General features: G+C 31.4%; 3 protein-coding genes across 4 annotated transcripts; all 3 read right to left on the bottom strand.

Moving 5' to 3' along the window:
• Window positions 1–6,075: 6,075 nt before the first annotated feature.
• LOC108732686 (copper homeostasis protein cutC homolog) lies at window positions 6,076–7,252 on the bottom strand. The gene has a single exon (XM_018463627.2). The coding sequence runs from the start codon at window positions 7,098–7,100 to the stop codon at window positions 6,354–6,356; it is 747 nt and encodes a 248-aa protein (XP_018319129.1). The 5' UTR covers window positions 7,101–7,252; the 3' UTR covers window positions 6,076–6,353.
• On the bottom strand, window positions 7,227–11,613 carry LOC108732682 (cilia- and flagella-associated protein 58-like). The gene is made up of 12 exons (XM_018463621.1): window positions 11,362–11,613; window positions 10,605–10,966; window positions 10,353–10,530; window positions 9,951–10,265; window positions 9,551–9,812; window positions 9,216–9,424; window positions 8,834–9,105; window positions 8,580–8,676; window positions 8,370–8,520; window positions 7,933–8,215; window positions 7,702–7,873; window positions 7,227–7,519 (listed from the first exon to the last, which is right to left on the bottom strand). The coding sequence occupies exons 1-12, from the start codon at window positions 11,479–11,481 to the stop codon at window positions 7,256–7,258; spliced, it is 2,685 nt and encodes an 894-aa protein (XP_018319123.1). The 5' UTR covers window positions 11,482–11,613; the 3' UTR covers window positions 7,227–7,255.
• A 303-nt stretch (window positions 11,614–11,916) lies between these two features.
• Window positions 11,917–20,273, bottom strand: LOC108732684 (lateral signaling target protein 2 homolog). Of its 2 annotated transcripts, none has more exons than XM_018463622.1 (6): window positions 19,921–20,273; window positions 15,510–15,788; window positions 15,088–15,385; window positions 14,548–15,000; window positions 13,688–14,465; window positions 11,917–13,624 (listed from the first exon to the last, which is right to left on the bottom strand). In XM_018463622.1, exons 1-6 carry the CDS (start codon window positions 19,954–19,956, stop codon window positions 12,955–12,957), a joined length of 2,514 nt encoding a protein of 837 aa, XP_018319124.1. In that variant the 5' UTR covers window positions 19,957–20,273; the 3' UTR covers window positions 11,917–12,954. The 2 variants fall into 2 exon arrangements, with proteins under 2 accessions (XP_018319124.1, XP_018319125.1); XM_018463623.1 differs by having other exon boundaries at window positions 13,688–14,429.
• Between the last annotated feature and the right edge of the window lie 509 nt (window positions 20,274–20,782).

Raw genomic sequence — 20,782 nt, 5'->3', positions numbered from 1 at the left:
CTGTTAATAAAAATAAATTTAATCTGTTCGGTTAACGAATCTTCCTAAATTAACGTGTAAAATTACAATTTTTTAAAATTTTAATAACTTTATAACGGTTTAGTGAATCGATTTGTAATTTTTAAAGGAGTTTTAGAATTGAATGAGGAACGTTCCTCCAAATTTTTATTTGTCTCGTAGCATTTTGACATACCTCCCAAACATCCTTAAGGAACGTAAGAAATCACATTTACTTCTAATTAAGAACTATCTTCCATGTAGTTTATACATAAGGGATGTAAATGCGATTTCTTACCTGGCATGTTTAATTGTAGTTTCTAGTCCCTGAAATCAGGAAAAATAGTACTTTCGGGCAGAGGTGTGGTAAAAAATCGTGTACGGGACTCGGGCAAAAAGATTGCCACCTTCGCTCAAGTGACAGTTGAATTAAATTATTTTTTTATTAAATTTCTATTTTACTATTGAATTTCATTATAAAGCAGTTTTAGAAACATCCCGAGCGCCTTACTACTATAGTAGTTCCGACCATAGATGTCGCAGCGGCAGGATTAAAAGTAATTACTGCTGTAAATCTGTGTATTACATTAATAATGAATAGTGGTATAAATTTATTATGTTGATTTGTAAAAAACACAAATTACAAAATTTTGAGACATGCTGTACGTTGAACTTATGCTTATGATTACGATTTTGTCATATCGCGCTTTCTACCAAAGTTATTCGTATTATGTGAATATGTAATTACAACAAAATTCAACCATCTCAATAAAAAAACCGCTTTATATGCATAAAATAAAGAAATTAAAAAAAAAAAAAACACGAAATAAAGTGAAAGATGAGCGAACAGATCATTTTAAGGGGCCTGCAACTTTCTAACTTACTAATAATTAACACAACTGTTTGAGTGAAAGAGAAGGGGATTTTATTATTAGAAATTCATTTTGATACATCATGATTACGAGTCGTAATTCTAAATTCAGATATATGCGTTATATGCAGATAAAAACGTTTGACTAAAAAACTACATAAGCAGGATAAAATTGTATACAAACAGGAGATTGCTACTCCAAAACTATAAAAACAAATCGAAGGAGCTATGGGGGGGGTATGAATTTCTGCCACCAGAAGCGAACTCTAAATTCACTTCATATTTCCATAATTAAAATCTTTTATTTAAAATGGTCGGAATTACAATGAAAAGTACCCAAAAACGTTTAAGGTAATAAATAGCGTTTATTATTAGTTTAAATTGAAAATGTATGGGCTTATTTGCTAAGATTTTTCCTTCAAGACCCACATAGATATCATACAGACATTGACCAGTACATTTTATGAAATCAGTACTGCTTAAGCAATTTATGAATAAAACCTAACCCTACCCCTAGGGTTTTTGTCTTAAGTTTTCTACATATTCATGTTAAGGTGATTTAATATCGTAGAAAAGTTCAAAACAGAAGATTTTAGGTATTGAGAAATATTTAAACTAATTTAGATGTGACCTTCAAGTAAACGATAATTAAAAAAACTTGAAAATTACCATCTCGACTTGTTATGCGCAAAAGGTTAGAAAAAAATACAACATCAGTGTCAAATGATATTTACACTAACTTCTTGTTATACAGACATGACGACATACAGTCAAAATATTTTTTGTTTATTACAAGTTTTTAGCCACTTAAAGGCTTTACAAGTACGTTGCAAAGGATTCTTGATGTAATTAAAATAACAACAACCGTTAATTACGATTAGCGTTTCTGAAGACATAAAAAAATCCTAAATGTGTTTGTTTTTAAAACATTTATGCTTAATTTTGCTTGACTTTAGTAAAATTCTTCGACTTTTTCACATTTCAAACTTTATTAAAAATTTTTCAAACTTTGATCTTAACAGAATAATGTTAGTAAAAAATTGCGCAGAGTAATTATTAATAGGAAATGTACCTTAGAATCATATGTATAAGCAATCAACTGCTGTATTTTCCTTGTATAATTTGGTTAGTTGACGTATAATTTCCAAACGTGAAAATTGTATTTTCCGATAATTAAAAATAGATATTAAAATAATTGTAACACGCAGTTTTGGTTTCTCCGTTCTCTAGATACTTAATAAGTTATGGTTGACAAAAAATGAAACCAATTTTATTCGTAAAGTTATTTGATAAATTTTTATACCACACTCTACCTAAAGTACACAATGTCTTTTTTCTGACTTAAGGATGTTTGGGAAGTACAATCGAAGACAAGAGTACATAAAATTAGAGATTCATGAATTATTAGGTTTTGCAGCATATCAGGAGGTAAATAAATACTTTTTTCTTNATTAAAAACTAATTCACTTCGGGAAGATTTCTACATTGTATATATATTTATATTCAGTACATAGTTACATTAGTCATCTACATCTGTGACTAATAGTACGGTTTGTCGTTGTTGCTGTTGTCATCTCTCGTAGCTTAGTGGTCAAAGCATTGGCGCGTAAAGCCAAAGAGCCCGCGTTCGATTCTCGGCGGGGGTGTGTCAACAGCAACAAATTTTTCCTCATTAATTTGAGGAAGTGTGTAGTGGGTAAAAATTGAGAATATTTCATATTAAAAACTAATTCACTTCGGGAAGATTTCTACATTGTATATATATTTATATTCAGTACATAGTTACATTAGTCATCTACATCTGTGACTAATAGTACGGTTTGTCGTTGTTGCTGTTGTCATCTCTCGTAGCTTAGTGGTCAAAGCATTGGCGCGTAAAGCCAAAGAGCCCGCGTTCGATTCTCGGCGGGGGTGTGTCAACAGCAACAAATTTTTCCTCATTAATTTGAGGAAGTGTGTAGTGGGTAAAAATTGAGAATATTTCATATTAAAAACTAATTCACTTCGGGAAGATTTCTACATTGTATATATATTTATATTCAGTACATAGTTACATTAGTCATCTACATCTGTGACTAATAGTACGGTTTGTCGTTGTTGCTGTTGTCATCTCTCGTAGCTTAGTGGTCAAAGCATTGGCGCGTAAAGCCAAAGAGCCCGCGTTCGATTCTCGGCGGGGGTGTGTCAACAGCAACAAATTTTTCCTCATTAATTTGAGGAAGTGTGTAGTGGGTAAAAATTGAGAATATTTCATATTAAAAACTAATTCACTTCGGGAAGATTTCTACATTGTATATATATTTATATTCAGTACATAGTTACATTAGTCATCTACATCTGTGACTAATAGTACGGTTTGTCGTTGTTGCTGTTGTCATCTCTCGTAGCTTAGTGGTCAAAGCATTGGCGCGTAAAGCCAAAGAGCCCGCGTTCGATTCTCGGCGGGGGTGTGTCAACAGCAACAAATTTTTCCTCATTAATTTGAGGAAGTGTGTAGTGGGTAAAAATTGAGAATATTTCATATTAAAAACTAATTCACTTCGGGAAGATTTCTACATTGTATATATATTTATATTCAGTACATAGTTACATTAGTCATCTACATCTGTGACTAATAGTACGGTTTGTCGTTGTTGCTGTTGTCATCTCTCGTAGCTTAGTGGTCAAAGCATTGGCGCGTAAAGCCAAAGAGCCCGCGTTCGATTCTCGGCGGGGGTGTGTCAACAGCAACAAATTTTTCCTCATTAATTTGAGGAAGTGTGTAGTGGGTAAAAATTGAGAATATTTCATATTAAAAAACTAACTCACTTCGGGAAGATTTCTACATTGTATGTATATTAATAATTATGCTCCTAGCAATAATAAAATACTGACGATCAGGATCGTAATGATATAATCTATTTGAAGAACCAAAACCTTTACAATTCTTCATAAATCCTGTGATGAATCCTCAAAATCCGCTTGCTATTCTGAATTATGTTATGTATGTCGATGAAGGACATAAGTTATGTGACACCTTTGCATGCGCACATCCTTATTAAGGATGGTAAATTAGTACATTTTGAATTGAAATTTATTATTTTGCTGTAGTTTACAAATCTTGTATCATATGGAAAAAAGCACAAAATGTAAGTTTTTGTGTACACCTCACTGCAATTCCGACCAAACTAAATAAAAGATCTTACATAATAGAGAAAATAGAAAGGGTGGCAAATTTAACTTTCGCCCCGGGTGGTGGCATTCACGCTAGGTCACTGCCTTTTTCATTTGGTGGTTAGTTTTATACAGTGACTAGTTTTTTAAATAAATTTTCAATATATACTTAGAAGAAGGGGAATATTTTATATACATATTACACTAAAATTAATAATTTATATTACTTACTTGAATAGAAAGTTAATTAAGCATTTGCTCTTCAGCAACTATTTTTAAATCTAAAACGAAACGCTCACATTAGAAACTGCAATATTTTAAATGGTTCTGTTACATTGAGAATTTTAGCGTACCTATCTTTTAAACTTAATTAAATCGCTTTGGCCTTAATTATTGAACAACACTAATAAAAGTAATAACTTACTGACATATAGTAACGTCAGTATTATGTAATGACGTTCTAAAAACAACAGGGCTTACATAGTTTTTTATATTTTGACATTAAATGTTTTTAAAATCCTGTTTAGCGTTGCTAGCATCGAAATTTCATTTATTGACGATCAGATTTCAGATCCTCACTTGTACAAATCTAAATTTAATTTTGACGTGTAAAATGTTTATCATGAAACAATAAGGCCAGCAACTAAAGCAACGCCGTTAGTATATATGAATTTGTTAAACATTACAAAATAATGGTTGCTCATTTAGACTAGAACTAGATGTTGTAAATGTTACGTACTACACAGTTAACCCATAATTGCAATGAAAGAAGCGTAATTACTTAATTATTATGAACACAGCACAATTTTACTTTTTTGGAGTACAGGTTTTCGCAATGGCGTTGGTAAGGTTAGTGGGGGAACCATCTGTCTCCCCCCGCTAGAGAAAGGGTTGCATTTAAGGATGATTGGGAGGTACAATCGGAGACAAGAGTACATAAAATTAGAAATTCGTGATTAATTAGGTTTTGCAGCATATCATGAGGTAAATAAATACTGTCTATACTAAGAAAAAAGTATACGGTTTGAGAGAAAATTTATTGGAATTTGACCAAAAACTTTGAATAAAATAAGAAATAACGAATAATATGGAAAATTTTTAACTGAATTTTAGGTGAATATGCCTTGATTTCAACTTTGAAACAAAAAAATATTTAGTTTCAATCTCTATTAATAATGAGCGTAAAACTTTTTAATATGTTTAAATAATAATTAAAACTTTAAAATTGCATTTATTTCAGACAATTATAAATATTATCATTATATTATCAAGTAAAAACGAGATTTTCAGCTAATTTTTCATTTTTTCCTCGATAACCATTTAGTGAATTTGAATAACCTTACGCTAAAGTGATTCTCCAGAGTTCAAGTTACTTATTATAAAAGTTTGAAATTTCTGGTAGCTTTTTTTCTGTTAATAAAAATAAATTTAATCTGTTCGGTTAACGAATCTCCATAAAATGACGTGTAAAATTACAATTTTTTAAAATTTCAATAACTTTTTAACGGTTTAGTGAATCGATTTGTAATTTTTACAGGAGTTTTAGAATTGAACGAGGAACGTTCTTCCAAATTTCTATTTGTCTCGTAGTATTTTGACATACCTCCCAAACATCTTTAATCAAATACCAAACCATTTCGGTTATGCCATGCTTAAATGGAATGCATTCTCGTTAAATTTTATTATAATTACCCCCTTCGTTACAAACCGTTATTTAAATAATAAATTTTCAAACTTGATCTATTTACTAAATGATGATAAAAATTTTCTAGAGTATTTACATCATCCTTATTCTCAATCAAATAAAAAATCTGCAGTGTAGTCTGTAATTTATTTATTTATTTATTAGCATACACGATGAGCATCAACAGATATGGATCTCTCCAATATTCGTTTCATCAAATTCCGTTTCCAAAAATAGATCACATTTATAGAATAAAATACATTTATATATGTAAGTGCTAAGCGTTTCACACTTAAACAACGTTAAACATTTTCAAAATTCAATCACAACAGTTACAATTTCAAATCGATGTATATTTATTTATATTTACAATGAATTATACTGAGACGAAAGTACAATAGTATTTTATAAGTTTTACGGTAGTTATTGGGCTAAACGTAAAACCATTAAGAATTTTTAAACTTAATTGATTTCAATTGTACCTATAGGTACTTAAACACACACTGAATGAAAGATCATGCAATACATATATCCTTATTAAATTTAAAAGTCTTAAATGATATCAGTCATTTCTAATAGAAAAATGTGAGAAAAAAATAGCAACTCTTGAAAATACAATTTTTTTATATTTTTGAAAAAATATGTCATTTATTCTGATCGGAGTATTTGAAGAGCTTCCGCGACCAATTCATGATCAGTTACGTATCGAGGACCATTTTTTAGACCTAGAACAATTTCGCTTTCTTTATTTTCGCCCTCTTCTTCTTCCTTCTTTTCAACCTTAAATGAACCATGATATTCCGTAGCTTCGGTGTTGTCGATAATAAATTTCAAATTATCCTTTGTAATTCCACCAGCGGGAATAATTATGATTCTGTTTCCTACTTGATCAATAAGTTTTTTGATCAATTTCACCCCTTGCTGGGCATTCTTTTGTTGACCACTGGTTAGTAAACGGGTAAATCCCAAATCAATGACAACTTCGACTTCTATTGTGGGCCTTCTGCAGAAATCGAACGCTCTGTGAAATGTCACAGACAAGGGGAAGCAGGCTTTAATAATTTCTCGACATTTTTTCATGTCAACATCTCCATTTGGCAAAAGGGCCCCAAAAACAAACCCATCCGCGCCACGTTGCTTTAAAATCTTTGCATCTTCAACCATAATTTCGATTTCTTCTTGGGAATAAATAAAATTCCCAGGTCGACATCGCAACATACAGTATATGGGAACTTTAGCGGAATTTGCATGTTGAATTTGAATTAAAAGACCGGGGGTTGGTGTAAGACCGCCCTCTATCAGTGAGCTACACAATTCTAATCGACCTGCACCAGCACCTAGAGCGGTAACTGCTGATTCGAAGCTGTCTACACAAACCTCCAACACTTTTGGCATATTAACCTAAATTTGTTAATTTCTTTACCAAAAACTTTAAAATTACACTTATTTTCAGACCACACTTAGCGATAATGTAAACTTTAACTGTTCTTTAGAGCAAATTACACAAATTGAAACACATCAACGAAGAAACACCTTTTATTTTCTACTGTTTATTTGGTTACACCGTCTATCGACATTCTAAAACCGCCACCGGCAAATTTTGTTTGATTCGTTTGATTTCGGCCGCCTTGTTTGTGGTTTGTGTCTTGGCTAGGTTTATCAATCGTTGCTAAAAATTCGCATAGTTTTCGGCGGGATTTTTTCTCCCACAAGTATTTTTTTCGCAGTTCTTTGATCTCATCCTTGAGTTTTTCCATTTCTTGTTTATATTGTAAAGCATTTTGCTCTGTCATATTTAATTCGGACAATAAACACTGCAAAAATACTTTATCTCAAAACAACTGAAAAATGCAAAAAAAAAACAGCAACAATTTATTAATAACTATACGTATAGTTGAATTACCACGAGACTTACTATTTGTTGTACCTCAACACACTTAACTATTTAAAATATTATCAATTGTTTTTGGTTTTATTTTTTTTTATTTTACATTACCTTCATTTTATTGGATCTCGATACGAGCGCTTTTTGTGTTTTTACTAGTTCAGTTTGTATTTCTGGACCGGGTTGCTTTTCTACCATTCGTTTGAGTGTTGTATACAACGATTCAATTTCTGTTAAATGCCTTTCACGTTCGATTGATTCCGAAGTAATATTGATAACACGTCTAAAAGATATATTGTTAAGAAAAATTAACATGCACTTTTTATGCAATGAAGTAAATACTTTTGCAGAATTTGCACTTTTTGAATAAGTTCCAGAGCATCTGGATCAGATCCTTCCAATTTGCGCCACCGATGAATATTTAAGGGTGTTTGAATTTCTTGTTCCAAAGCACGCACTTTTAATCTTTCTTTCGTGAGATCTTTTTCCAAATTAATTACCTCCTTTCGGAGATCGGAAATATTGCTTACAGACACCGATAAAAGTTTTTTCTCTTGCCTTAATCTTTTAATTTCCACTTTTAGCAGACGAATGTCATCCACTCTTTGCTCGTATTGAGCTTCTCCTGTTAAAAATAATTAATTTCTTATAGCGTGTAATTCGCAAAATGATTTTAGATTTATTTATTAGCAAATAACTAAACGAAGAAAATCAAATTGATTTTTTAAATTTTCCGATATATTGCAACCTTTCTTTTGAATTTTTGAACAATAAATCACCTCTGTACAGGGTTGTTTGTAAAATTTTAATTTTTTCGTACAATAGTGCCAATTCGTCATTTCTTCTTACAAGTTGAGACCCTAATATGTCCCTTTCTTTCATTAAATTTTCTAAATCTTTTACTTGTTGTTTAATGGTTCTTTCGTTTTCCTTAAAATTAAAAACAATGTTATTACTAAATTCTACACCGTTTCAGAAATTTGTTTTACCATAATGACTTTATGAAGTCTTTTTTCTTCTTCTGACATTTCAGTTATTTCCCCCTTCAGGTCCTTGATCTTATCTAAATGATTGTTTATTTCAATTCTGAAATAAATTTAAGTTCAAACTTATCATTTTCAAGGATGTTTTTGTATAATCTTACCGTTAGGATATTAACAGATTAGAAGCTGTCTATTGATGCAATGTAATTTAGGGATTGCTTTAGTTTACGAATAGCAAACATTTTTTAAAGAGTACTTACTTTAAATTTTCTTTTTCCTTTAACAACTTCTTAAGTACGTTTTCTATTTTAATAACGTCGTGTTCCTTCATTGATGCGTCTTCTTTGAGCTGTTCAGTCTGATGTATCGATATTTTGAGTTTTCCCTTAAGTTCTCCCGCTTCTGCCATGGATTCTTGTAATGCTTTTTGGAATTGATTTCTTTCAGCTCTTATGGCATCGAAAAGATTTTGCTGCATTTTTAGCTTTGCCTCAACCTCCGTAATCATTTTTTTAAGTCCAAATATTTCCGCCTAATAAACCGAAAAGCAAAAGCAGTAGATTGAATTAAAACTTAATGAATAAAACGCGTGATAAACATCCCTGATGTTGATATTATTTTGTTTGTAAATATTTTAATTACTTTTTTTATTTTGACTTCGTCCATCGTCTCTTCTATTTTTCTGCTTAGTTCAATACTTTCTTCCACCAATCTGTCCCTTTCCTTTTCAAGAGCAGTTTTCTCTTTCGCTTGTTTGCCAATTTCTTTTATATAATCGTCCATTTCCTTTTCTATTTTCTTTCTAATTTGTTGTTGAATTTTAATGAGTTTAATGTGATCACGTGAAGCAGCTATAAATTAGGTAAGATTTCTTTAAAAACACAAACATTTTATTGTTTTGTTAAAACATTTAATTACGATTAAAAATGTTGAAACTACCACTTCATTAATAAAATGTGTACGTTTAGAGATGATACCTTGCAAACGTAATAAATTCTTGCTTAGCACATCTTTTTCCCTGCCTTGTTCTTCTATAATTCTTTTATCGGCATCTGATTGCTTTTTATATTTTTCGACGTCTTTTTCCATATCAGCTATAACTTGTCTTAACTGATTCCGACCTTCAATCATCTCAGCTCTTCCTTGTTCCATTTTTATTAGTTTTCGGTCTCCAAATTCCTTTAGCTTTGTCATTTTTCCCAAATCTTTCCTTAAAAACCTACATTCGTCTTCTTTCAGCTATGGTTAAATTAGTTTTTTATAAATAATTAGAAATACTCATATTACCGTAAAATGTCCTTTTTGGAATATTTGAAAATTAAATTGCCATAATGTTTTTATTTATTTCTCACGAAAACTCGTTGCAATGTTCGTTACCTTGAGTTCTAAGTTCTTTTTTTGCGTTGCATTTTTCATTTCGGCAGTAACTTCTAAAACTGCATTATAATCGTCTTGAAGCTTTTCGTGTTTTGCATTAAGCGTCTCATTTTCTCTCATAAGTTTGTCTGTTCTCAGTCTTGTTTCCCTTAGTAAATTATCGGACACATCACGCTGCTTATTAGCCTTTTCCACTTTACGAATAAAGTCTTGAATTTCCCTGTCTTTTTCCTCTATCACCTTCGCTTGTTCATTTGACTGTGCTTTTAAGATCTCTTCGTTTTCGGTTTTCTTTTTTATTGTTTCGTCACGACTCTGTCGAAATGCAACAACGAGAATGTAGATTTTATTTTAACATAAATACTATATTATAATTATTTCAGAAATAAAAGGTAAACTTGCATTTAGTTCCGTAGTTAAACTCTCAATTTGTAAATCTTGAGTAGAAGCTCTTCGTTCTAGGTCTTCTTGATAAGCTAGAGCATTGGTTAATTTCTGAGTCATTTTATCTATTTCTGTTAGAAGACGCTCTTTATCTCGAATGAGACTTTCTTGGGTTTTTGCCGTTTCAGCAGCAGCTCTGTTTAGAAATAATGACAATAAAAGTAAAATGTGTTTTTAATTCGAACTTATGTGGTTGATTTTATATCTTACTCGTCTTCTTCTCCGCCCATTTTATTTTTGAAATCAAGTTCTGCATTCAGGGCGGCAATTTCCTTTCTCAAATTATCAATTATTTCTTGAGCCATTTGTTCTCTTAAATGAGCATTATCGGCAAGTTTCCAGGTCTTTTCCAGTTCTTCGGTTAAATCCGCGATAGTTGTAGTGTCAGCCTCGGTAATGTGTAAAGCTACTTCAAGCTTTTCATTGGTTGCTGTCAGCTCCTCGGTCATTTCTTCGACTTTTTTTTCAAGATTTTTCTCGCTCGTGTATGTTCTGTAGAGAAATTCGTACGCCCTGTTGATCTCTTCAGCATACTGACTCATTTCAGGATTTGCTTCAATTTCACCCAACATCTAAAGTACAGTGTAGTAGAGGGCAACATGAGTACAATAGTCATCTTTAGAGATTGCTTGCGAGAACTTCTTTAAAATTTTAACTTCTTAATAATATTGGATATTGGAGGGTGGATATCCGTCTTTATAAAACTAGTACTTTCATTCTATAATCTAATTGATATTTCTTTACCTGATNTACCTAAATGAAACTTAACAATTTATTCCCTTTTAGTAAAAATCTAAAAATAGCTGAAAATTATTGTAGTCGCTCATTTGCCCTCTTTACACAAACTTCTATCCAAATATTTCTAACTTCCTGTATGTAAAACGGTAACTTTTTAATATATATTCAGTAATTTCAGTCTTTATAAAACTAGTACTTTCATTCTATAATCTAATTGATATTTCTTTACCTGATTGATACTTCTTTCTATAATAATATATAAATGGTCTGGATTATTCGGATCGAGTTCTTCTTCCTCTTCCTGCTCTTCCTCAGCTTCTTCTGCATCGTTATCGTCGAATGCATCCATATTTCAAAACAAATTCAAAAAAGGACGTATTTATGCTACTAGTTACAATAAATATATGACACCAAATGACAAAACTAACTACGAAAATTGACAGCTTTAATCATACCTCAGTAACAGTAACTGTTACCTAGGGAAATAACTTTCGTTTGATCAATTTAATAATCAGGAACGGTTATATTGAGTGGATGTATTAAAATGAACTGTGTAATTCGATAATTACTTTTAATAGTTATACATATAATGCAAATTATTAATTTACAAGAATAGGCTGTTGGAGTATTTTAGAAAGTCAGAATTTACTTATCATAATGCAAACTTCTAGTTCTTGATTTTCGTCAGAAATAACAGTAATATATTGTTATTATTATTTATATATTGAATATTTTCATGTTTACTTTCAAAAATCCAAGTCGTAGATCTAAATAAAACAAACACTTCAAAAGATTTTTTTATTTATAAGTTAGAATTCCCAAACCCTTACTGTAAGATAATTATCACAACAAGTTTCAGTGCATAAACTGTGAACTAAAGGTAACAGAACTCTCCTTATTTGTACTCACGAAGTTTTATCTTTTCATTTACCAAATCCATTACCCTTTGTCCTTATAAAAGTATTTTTTTTCTACATTACAACAAAAACTATGTAAAAATAACACTACTGAAGTATTGTATAGGACTGTAGGATTATTTATAATAGATAATAATAAGTCTGAGCAAAATACACTAGTAGGATATAAAACAATAAAATGACTCAAATGTCCAAAAATTTACTAAAAATTACTGTTTACATCTCAAATAAAAATGTTTGTAATTTGTTCGTAGTGTGTGGCGCTGGTTGTTCAAGTACGACTGAACAGCAATTTCAAAAAAAAAGAATACTCGACAAATACTGCTTTATCACAATGGATGAGATCAAATTGACAGAGGAAATAAGCTGCTATGTATTTATCTAATTTGGCCAGCGATTATCCCACGCACAAAGCTTAAAACGCTGCAACTTTCAAAAACTGTTGCAATTGGCACATTCTATTAAATTTCACTGCTAATTTTACTTGTTACAAGTTAGATGTTAACTATATTAACACAAAAACTGTAAATTATTGAGCCAAATATTTACCATATAGTCACACTTGTTTAGTCAAAAGTTAAAGCTCTTTTAAAAAAAAACTTAAAGTGATTTTACCATTTATAGTAGGTATGTCTAATTTTAAAAAATTGACTTCCAATGATGAATATGAAATTAATCAATAAGGAGTAAATTTAAACTATCGTCTAGTTCATATAGCAAAAGTTTTTAATATGATTGGATATTAAACTACAAAATTATTGAACGATAATTTCCTTTACGCCATTTAAATTACAGTATCATGCTCAATAGGAAATTTTTAGAATTTTACCCGCAAGGAGGTTATATCTATTCTAACTATTCCTTATTTATTAAGTACAAAATCTCACTTTTCGTTTAACGGATGTTTACATTGTAAAATGGGTTATACTATACATAAAACACTTATTGCATACCCTGACAGGCTTATAGTGTCCGAATTTTGGCAACGGAACACTGTTAGATGAACACCTGGAACAGAAAATTTTACCACAATTCCTACAATGATGCCTTCTTTTCACGACAGTGAACGTCAAACCGCAACTCATGCACTTTGGAGCTTCAATATCGGGAATCCAAACAGGTGGCCTTTCACAATCTTGATGCTGTGCGATATTTTGTTGCTGATGATGTAAATTGTTAGGAGGAGCAGGTAATTGCTCATTGGTGTTATTTATATCAATTTGCTGGACTCCATTAATTACTTCCTGATCCTCTTGGTGACGGGGAAAATTGGTGTAATCTGCCTCAGTCTCCTCTCCTTCTATGTGAAAGTAAACATTGCTATCAAATAGAGCTTCTTGGGCAAGAATATTAGGATCAACAGTGAATTCATCCGTTTGTATAACTTCAGTAGGACTAGGGTGATATTCCACCGAGTGTTCAGTGGAAGTTGAAGTGGTAACAGTCGAATCCGAAGCATTTATAAGAAACACGGCCTTTAAAATGTTACGTAAATCACTTGCGAAATTCGTTTGTAGCTGATCTGCTACTCCAGCAATACAAACGAAAAGACGATGGATCAGATCTTCACTGGAACTATAAAAACCAATAAAATACAATTTTATTAAAAATTCCATTTTATAAATGTCAATTATTTACCTAAATTTCGCTCGTATTTCTCTCATACTAGCGATTTCAGCAGCCTGTAGAGCCAAAGCAATTTCTTCATCATCTGCGCAATTGCTGTTAAACGAGGATGTATCGGAACTGCTGTTACTATTCTCAGGATTGTCTTTAGTGTCACTCCATACGTTATTATTGTCTGAAATGACTTTACCGCTACATCCTGGGGAAAAGTCAAATTGTCCAGATGCATTTTCTTTCGATTTAAATTCAAGCTCTGAATTATCCATCTTGGGAATGCAGTGGCAAGGAATTTGAAGAACTGGCGAACTCTTTGAGCACCCACAACTTTTATCTTCACAAAGATCTAAACTTGGGGATCTATCCAAGCTCGTATTTTCTGTACAAATTCCTGAATCATTTGGAGAATCTAGACTAGTTCTAACTAGTATTTTGTTTTTCAAAGACTTTGGAGCATGATGTCTGTCAGATTTGCGATGGCCAGATTTTTCTCGTTCCTTCTCGGCCTCTTCATAACTTAAAATTGACGATAGTGTAGCAGCTGCTTCAGAGATAACTTCCAACGAATCTTTGTCGGATGGAGATTCTGTTCGGTATAGGCGTGGAGGGGTACCAGGAAGAACTGGTAAATGTTTGGACTCTATTGCATTAGCGATCAAATAACCTGATGTAGATGGGGCTTCTAGACTTTCGGAAGAGGATCTTAATTCAAAGGCAGAAATTTCTTCCATTTTAGGTTCATGAACGCCGGTGGTATCTACAAGGGTTGCAGGTGTAATTTCATTGTTATGCACTAAAACGAAAAGGGTGTTGGCAATGGAAGACGTTAATTTAAAAGGTGTTTATATTTTAAATTGATTTTTAAAATAGCTTACCATATTCCTGGGGATCAGTGGTTGAAATTTCCTTAGAGGTTCCATTCAAGAAAAACTTAGACAAAATATCTTTGCATAAAGGATATTCATTATAAAACCTATTTCCGTAATTATCTACATAGTCACTTTGCACTTCAACATCAGCAATAGTCAGTTCACTAATTTGTTCGTTATCACATAAAAGTTTCTCTAACATGTACAATTCTTTCTTATCTAAGGTCCACAACAGTTCGCGAATTTTATGTAATAAAGTCCTAAACGGTCGAAACATTTCGCTCATTTCTTCAATTGGTCTGTCGATACATAACGGATCGTCAGGAAAAATTATAAGGCCACTAACGATGGCAAGTCGAGGAATGGTGAACATCAAAGCGGGATCGCAATCATCAACTTTGTCTTGAGACAGGAGCTTCATTCGAAGCGCCCTTTGCAATGTTTCGGAAAAAAGGACACCTTCAAAAAAAAAAAAAACGCAAATATGTATTATGCATATTTTGCTGAGTAATTTTGTGAACTTTTATAAGACAAACGAAAACTGACCTATTAGCTCTTGTAATTCATATTCCTGTGTAGTTTTGACAGGAACCATGGCGCTAACATAAGAAAGTTCAAATTCTGCAAAAAGTCGATCAAAGATTTTGAGACTTTCAATAAGCATTTCAGTAACTAATTCGTTGCTGTTAAGCTTCAACGGACCATTTGGTGTATTACTGCGAAGGCACGTTTCTCGCAAGAGGTTTCTAACATTTTCCAAACTTTTAGTTAATGCTTTCGCCAATGGTCGCATGGCATCACTTTCCGATTCTTTATTCATAATCGACGATCCAGCTGCCAGGCACTAAAAACAATTTTCCAGTTCAATTAATTTATAAAAGTCAATTAATTGAAAGAAGTTGAAACTTTTTATAATGCGTATATAATATGCAATAATAACTTTGCACTTGTTCAATTTGTTTTTTTACCTCTGCACCGAACCAAAGTTGTCCGGCAAGATTATCTTGAAGCACATCTTCGGGAAATTTAACCCTAAAATCCCTCTCAGCACGTTCGTCTCCAATGAGTACATCCATGATGGCGTTGATAATGGTTAAAACTTTGTCTTGTGCTTGTCGTAACTGATTAACGAGGGTTGTGCATCTTTCAGGGTCTTTACGACCATCAAAGCTATCCAATTCGCTAGTGATAATATTCAAATCGTCGTCTGCATAGAAAAATTGGGCCAGCAAAGACGTATCATCTTTCTGAAATGGCAATTTATAATTTACTATACATCTTTTCGGAAAATTTTGTATGAATAATTAACCACTGAAGCCACCTTAATCTGCATTATTAAAAATGATTACTTTGCTAAAACTTATAGATACAAATTCTAATGTTCATAGTTAATGTGTACATAAGTTTTTAATCCACTTTTACGTTGTACTTAGATAAGTTTCATTTTAATAGAAATCAACTTGCTCATTTAAAAATTTAATTATTATTTAAAAATCTCTCCGATCTGCGAACATCTAGTACCTATTACATTTCAAAAACGGTATAGGCTGTTGTGTTATGTGGAAATGCATAAAAAAAAGTATAGATACAAAATACGAAATGAATTTTTAATTTAATCCATGCAAGCTGTTTCATAAAATTAATTGAACGTTTTGACTACGGTATAATTTGTTGTTTGTTTATATGTAGAGAAAATTGTATTATAACCCAACGTATTGCTTTGAAGGACCGGTTAAAAAAAAAGTTTGTTAATTTAACACAGACTTCCGGTTTTGTTCTTGGGAAATAAATAACGTTAAAAGATAAAAAGATTTTGATACTATCCTTCCTATAGTAATAATTTTACGTCTGTCATTAATAAAACTACCGTATATATACGTCGCGGCGCTGTACGGGTGCGAAACATAGACGGTGGGCGCGGTGGAAAACAAAAGTTAGAAGCGTTTGAAATGTGGTGTTACAGGTGAATGATGAAGAGGTATTATAAAGAATAGGAGAACAAAGGACTCTTTGGAAGTCAATAAGAAATAGACGAGAATAGTTGGTAGGATACCTTCTCAGGCATGAAGGGCTAGTCAGAGATATATTAGAAGCGAAAACAGGAGTTTAGAGGTAGACCTAGATTAGATTACTATTCACAAATAGTTAAGGATGTGGGATGTTTTAGGGAAATGCGAAGATGAATATTTCAGGATAGGAAAGAGTAGAGGTGCGTGTTCAAACAGCCTTAGGACTGACGACTTTATGATGATGATATGTATGAAGATAATGTATTAATTACATAATTACGGTATCGATTTTATACACATGGTCTAGCAAGGTCAAAGAAAAACATGTATTAAAACTTTTTAAACATATTCGTTAAGTACCTACCCGCCTATTGCATATAATACCTGCCATTTCATTAAATTTGAATAAAGCCTAACTTGGCTTATTTCTAAAATGTCTTAAATTATAATAAACTCTGTTATACAGACGTCTGCAAAAACATAATATTAACTTTAAAAGTATAAACGAAACAAACAAGGATGCAGTTCAAAAAGTTACTAGTAGATATATTTATGCCTTGGAGGTGAAAACGGCAATATTTTGCTGATTTAAGTAAACCATTGCATTAGTTGTATGATATTTTTGCAGTTCTTTAAAATAACATTTATAACGATAGAATTTCCCCGCCCCCTATATTTTGTCAGGCATCTTCCAAATAAATGCCGGCAGACGAAAGACCAAAAAAATGCGATGAAAACCAGGTGTGACAAATATTAAAATGAGGTCAAGGTGAAAGTTTAAAGAAAGTTATACTGCCTCGCTTTCACTGATATGATGTCGAATATTACAAAAGCTATTAAAAAACAATTTCTATAAAGTATTACCTACTATAGTATTATGTTGTAGTATGTACATTTATCAATAGAAAATGTTACAGCATTACTTATATTGGTTTTTATTTAATTTTTTAATTGTAAGTGAAAACACTCTTTTGATCCAATGCCCTATCCACTTGAATAAACAATCGAAAACCGTAAAAGGCGAAGCATAAAAGTAAACAGAAGAAAACAATGAAAATACAAAACAATAAAAAAAATATGCCGAGAGTCTGTTATTGTGAATCCATAAAAGGATGGCCACGGTATTATAATTAAATAGGTATATATAACGTATATGTATACATATGCATTAATGATGAATAATAAATTATCTTCTGTATTCATTACAACAGATATGGTGGCATTACATTTACTATAATTGTTCTAGTTCTTACAACAGCTGAAACATGTATTTGCATTTTCTAGAAAATCATTAATTAACAGTTTAAATAACATTTTTTAAGATGTACAATACTGTGGTACATTATTTTGATCTATCTCGTAGGGTTTAGCCAGCGTTTGCAATGTAAGCGCAAAAAATGTGTTTATTTACGACATTACATTAGAAACCTCTAAAATTATCAGTGTTTCTCTACTGTATTATGCATGTATTATACATGTAAACCCTCGTCTTGAATTACTCTATCTATTAAAAAAAAACCGCATTAAAATCCGTTGCGTAGTTTTAAAGAACTAAGCATACATAGGGACAGACAGCGGGAAGCGACTTAGTTTTATACTATATAATGATAAATCCAATGCTTGAAATATTAATTAAGTATTTCTAGGAACAGAATGAAAAATAAAATTTGACCCACATTTTTCCGGAGATTAAGTAGTCATGAAAATTTGAAAATATTTTGTAAATTGACAAAGTTTTTATTTTACAATTGACTAACACCCATATCGTATTTAAATAGTCATATGGTAATATACTTCCGTGCATTCAGGGTCAAATACAACAAAAAACTTCTACATCACTAACTTCCAAGTGTTCGTGTCATCGTTAGTTTTATCAGTAGAAGCGATATTCTGATATTCACTGATTATTATGGTATTAGCAAAAATCACAACAATCCTACATTTCTTGTACAATTAAATGAAATACTTTAAAAGCAACTTTATTTTAAATTAGTTAGAAAGAAATCCAACTTTATAAATGAAACTAATATTATTAAAATGATCTTAAAAGCCAAACAGATGTCCTATACTCGATTATTTCTAGGATGATTTCTATACAATATAAAGTTTTCTTTTGTAGTTGTTTATAGCACAAAATAAAAATTACATTAAATCTAGTTAGACATTTATCAGCGGTACCTAAATGAAACTTAACAATTTATTCCCTTTTAGTAAAAATCTAAAAATAGCTGAAAATTATTGTAGTCGCTCATTTGCCCTCTTTACACAAACTTCTATCCAAATATTTCTAACTTCCTGTATGTAAAACGGTAACTTTTTAATATATATTCAGTAAATAGAGCAAGGGAAGTTAAAATACACGCTTAAAATAGTTATTTTGTTTTGCTTTTACACAAGTACAGTTTTTATTCTAAGATTGTCTAAGTTCAGATTTCTTTCATTCAACTTTTAAGAAGTTCAAAGAACTTATTTTCTTTGTTAATGCTCCTTAATATTATTACAATTATAGTAAATAATAACTGATAACATAAGATTTATTTTATTTTCAATTAATTAGGAAGGTTGTCTTTTCTAAAAAGATTTTATTGGTAAAAATATACAAGCAGTACCGTTTTTAATTGAAAGTAAAGAGTAAATTATAAATGATAACTAAACAAATGGTATCGACTTATTTACGAGAATTTGTCTCTTGTCACAGAAAAATTAAAACTGTTAGTTTTTGGGAGTTTCCAAAATAAATTATGGATAGGTAGTTATAGTTCAGAAAGAGCAGGATGTACCTGGTTAATTAAGTATTTGTATTGGGTATTAAATTTATGTAATATATTTTTATGGATGATTTAGGGAAGACGCAATGGTATCGCAAATAAATGTTTTTTTTTTTGAATTGACAAAAAATTAAAACCATGTCAGAAAATACATATTGTAATATCAATTATTATATTAGTACCTATGTGTACTTGTGCTTATTTTAGCATCTTTGAGAAGCGTAACATGACTTTCGTACTGATTATGATAAAATGAAAATCATAAGCATTAATTCTTCTATTTTCTTTGCTTTATTATAATTATTAATACCGAATTCATACCTTAATACTAGGAATAAGAAATACTTATAAAACTGAAACATTAAGCAGTCATTTCATTATTATTAAAAAACTACACACCTACAAATGTATGTAGGTATCATATTTTTATATTTTCTATAGTAATACTTGTTAATAATTATTATCTGAAAATAAAGGATTGAACGATAACTTTCTACGTTACGTTGTACTGGGTATACAAACAAAGTTACTGGCTTACGATTAATTATAAAACCTTGACTAGCTGGAACTCATTAGTAGAACAAAGAGATATTGTTTAGTACCTTCGGTCTATAAAGCCATTTTCTTAACGATTCCATCTTGTTATTAACTTAGTAATAGTTAAAATGCACAGTAGTTTACAAATCGAGCTGACACATTACACTTGGGACGCACATTCAACGAAAACTTTATTCCATAAAGTGGAATTTTCGATTTTGCTATCTGACTAGCAACAATAAAAATTATCATTATAACACAGGCACCACATTGAACGACCCCTTGATATTAAATAAACACATATTATAACCCAACTATTACTGCAGTTATTTGCAGAATAGAAAAATTGTTTTTGTAGCTATGAATCACTACAATGTAATAATACACTGACAGCTGACGTTGACGTACGCCAACATACGCTGCTTTGGCTACTGCCATAGATATGTAGATATGTTTCACTTTAGGTCGTGTATGATTAGTCTACTATTGCAGAGATGACGCTAGTAGTACCGTCTGGAATTGAAAAAGAGGATTTACTTATATGCAGCTAATAAACTGGCAATTAAATTATGTGTTATTTGCGCAATTTATTTCATTTTTTTTCTACATAACTTCTTCTGAAGAAAAGATTTATGATAGTAACTTATAAATTCTTGAATGTAGATGAAGTTAAAATTGTTACGAAGTATGTTGTAATCATAGGCGTAGCGGGAGATTTTTCCTAGGGAAGGTGGATTTTCAATAACTGTAAATTTGTATTGTATATATAGGTTCAATGTGTTTGGTTTTTATATTTTTGAAACTTTCTAAAAGATATCGCGACTCATCAGTCTTTTCCAAATGGGGGTGGAGGGCGCAGTGTCCCTCTTGCTCCTACCTATGTACACTCATGGTTGTCATCCTTACAAAACTAGAAGCACACGGTAT

Source organism: Agrilus planipennis, unplaced genomic scaffold (assembly GCF_000699045.2).
Source record: "Agrilus planipennis isolate EAB-ADULT unplaced genomic scaffold, Apla_2.0 scaffold56, whole genome shotgun sequence".
NCBI lineage: Eukaryota > Metazoa > Arthropoda > Insecta > Coleoptera > Buprestidae > Agrilus > Agrilus planipennis.
The sequence above is the reverse complement of the archived record's forward strand: the minus strand, read 5'-3'. Positions and strand labels throughout refer to the sequence as shown.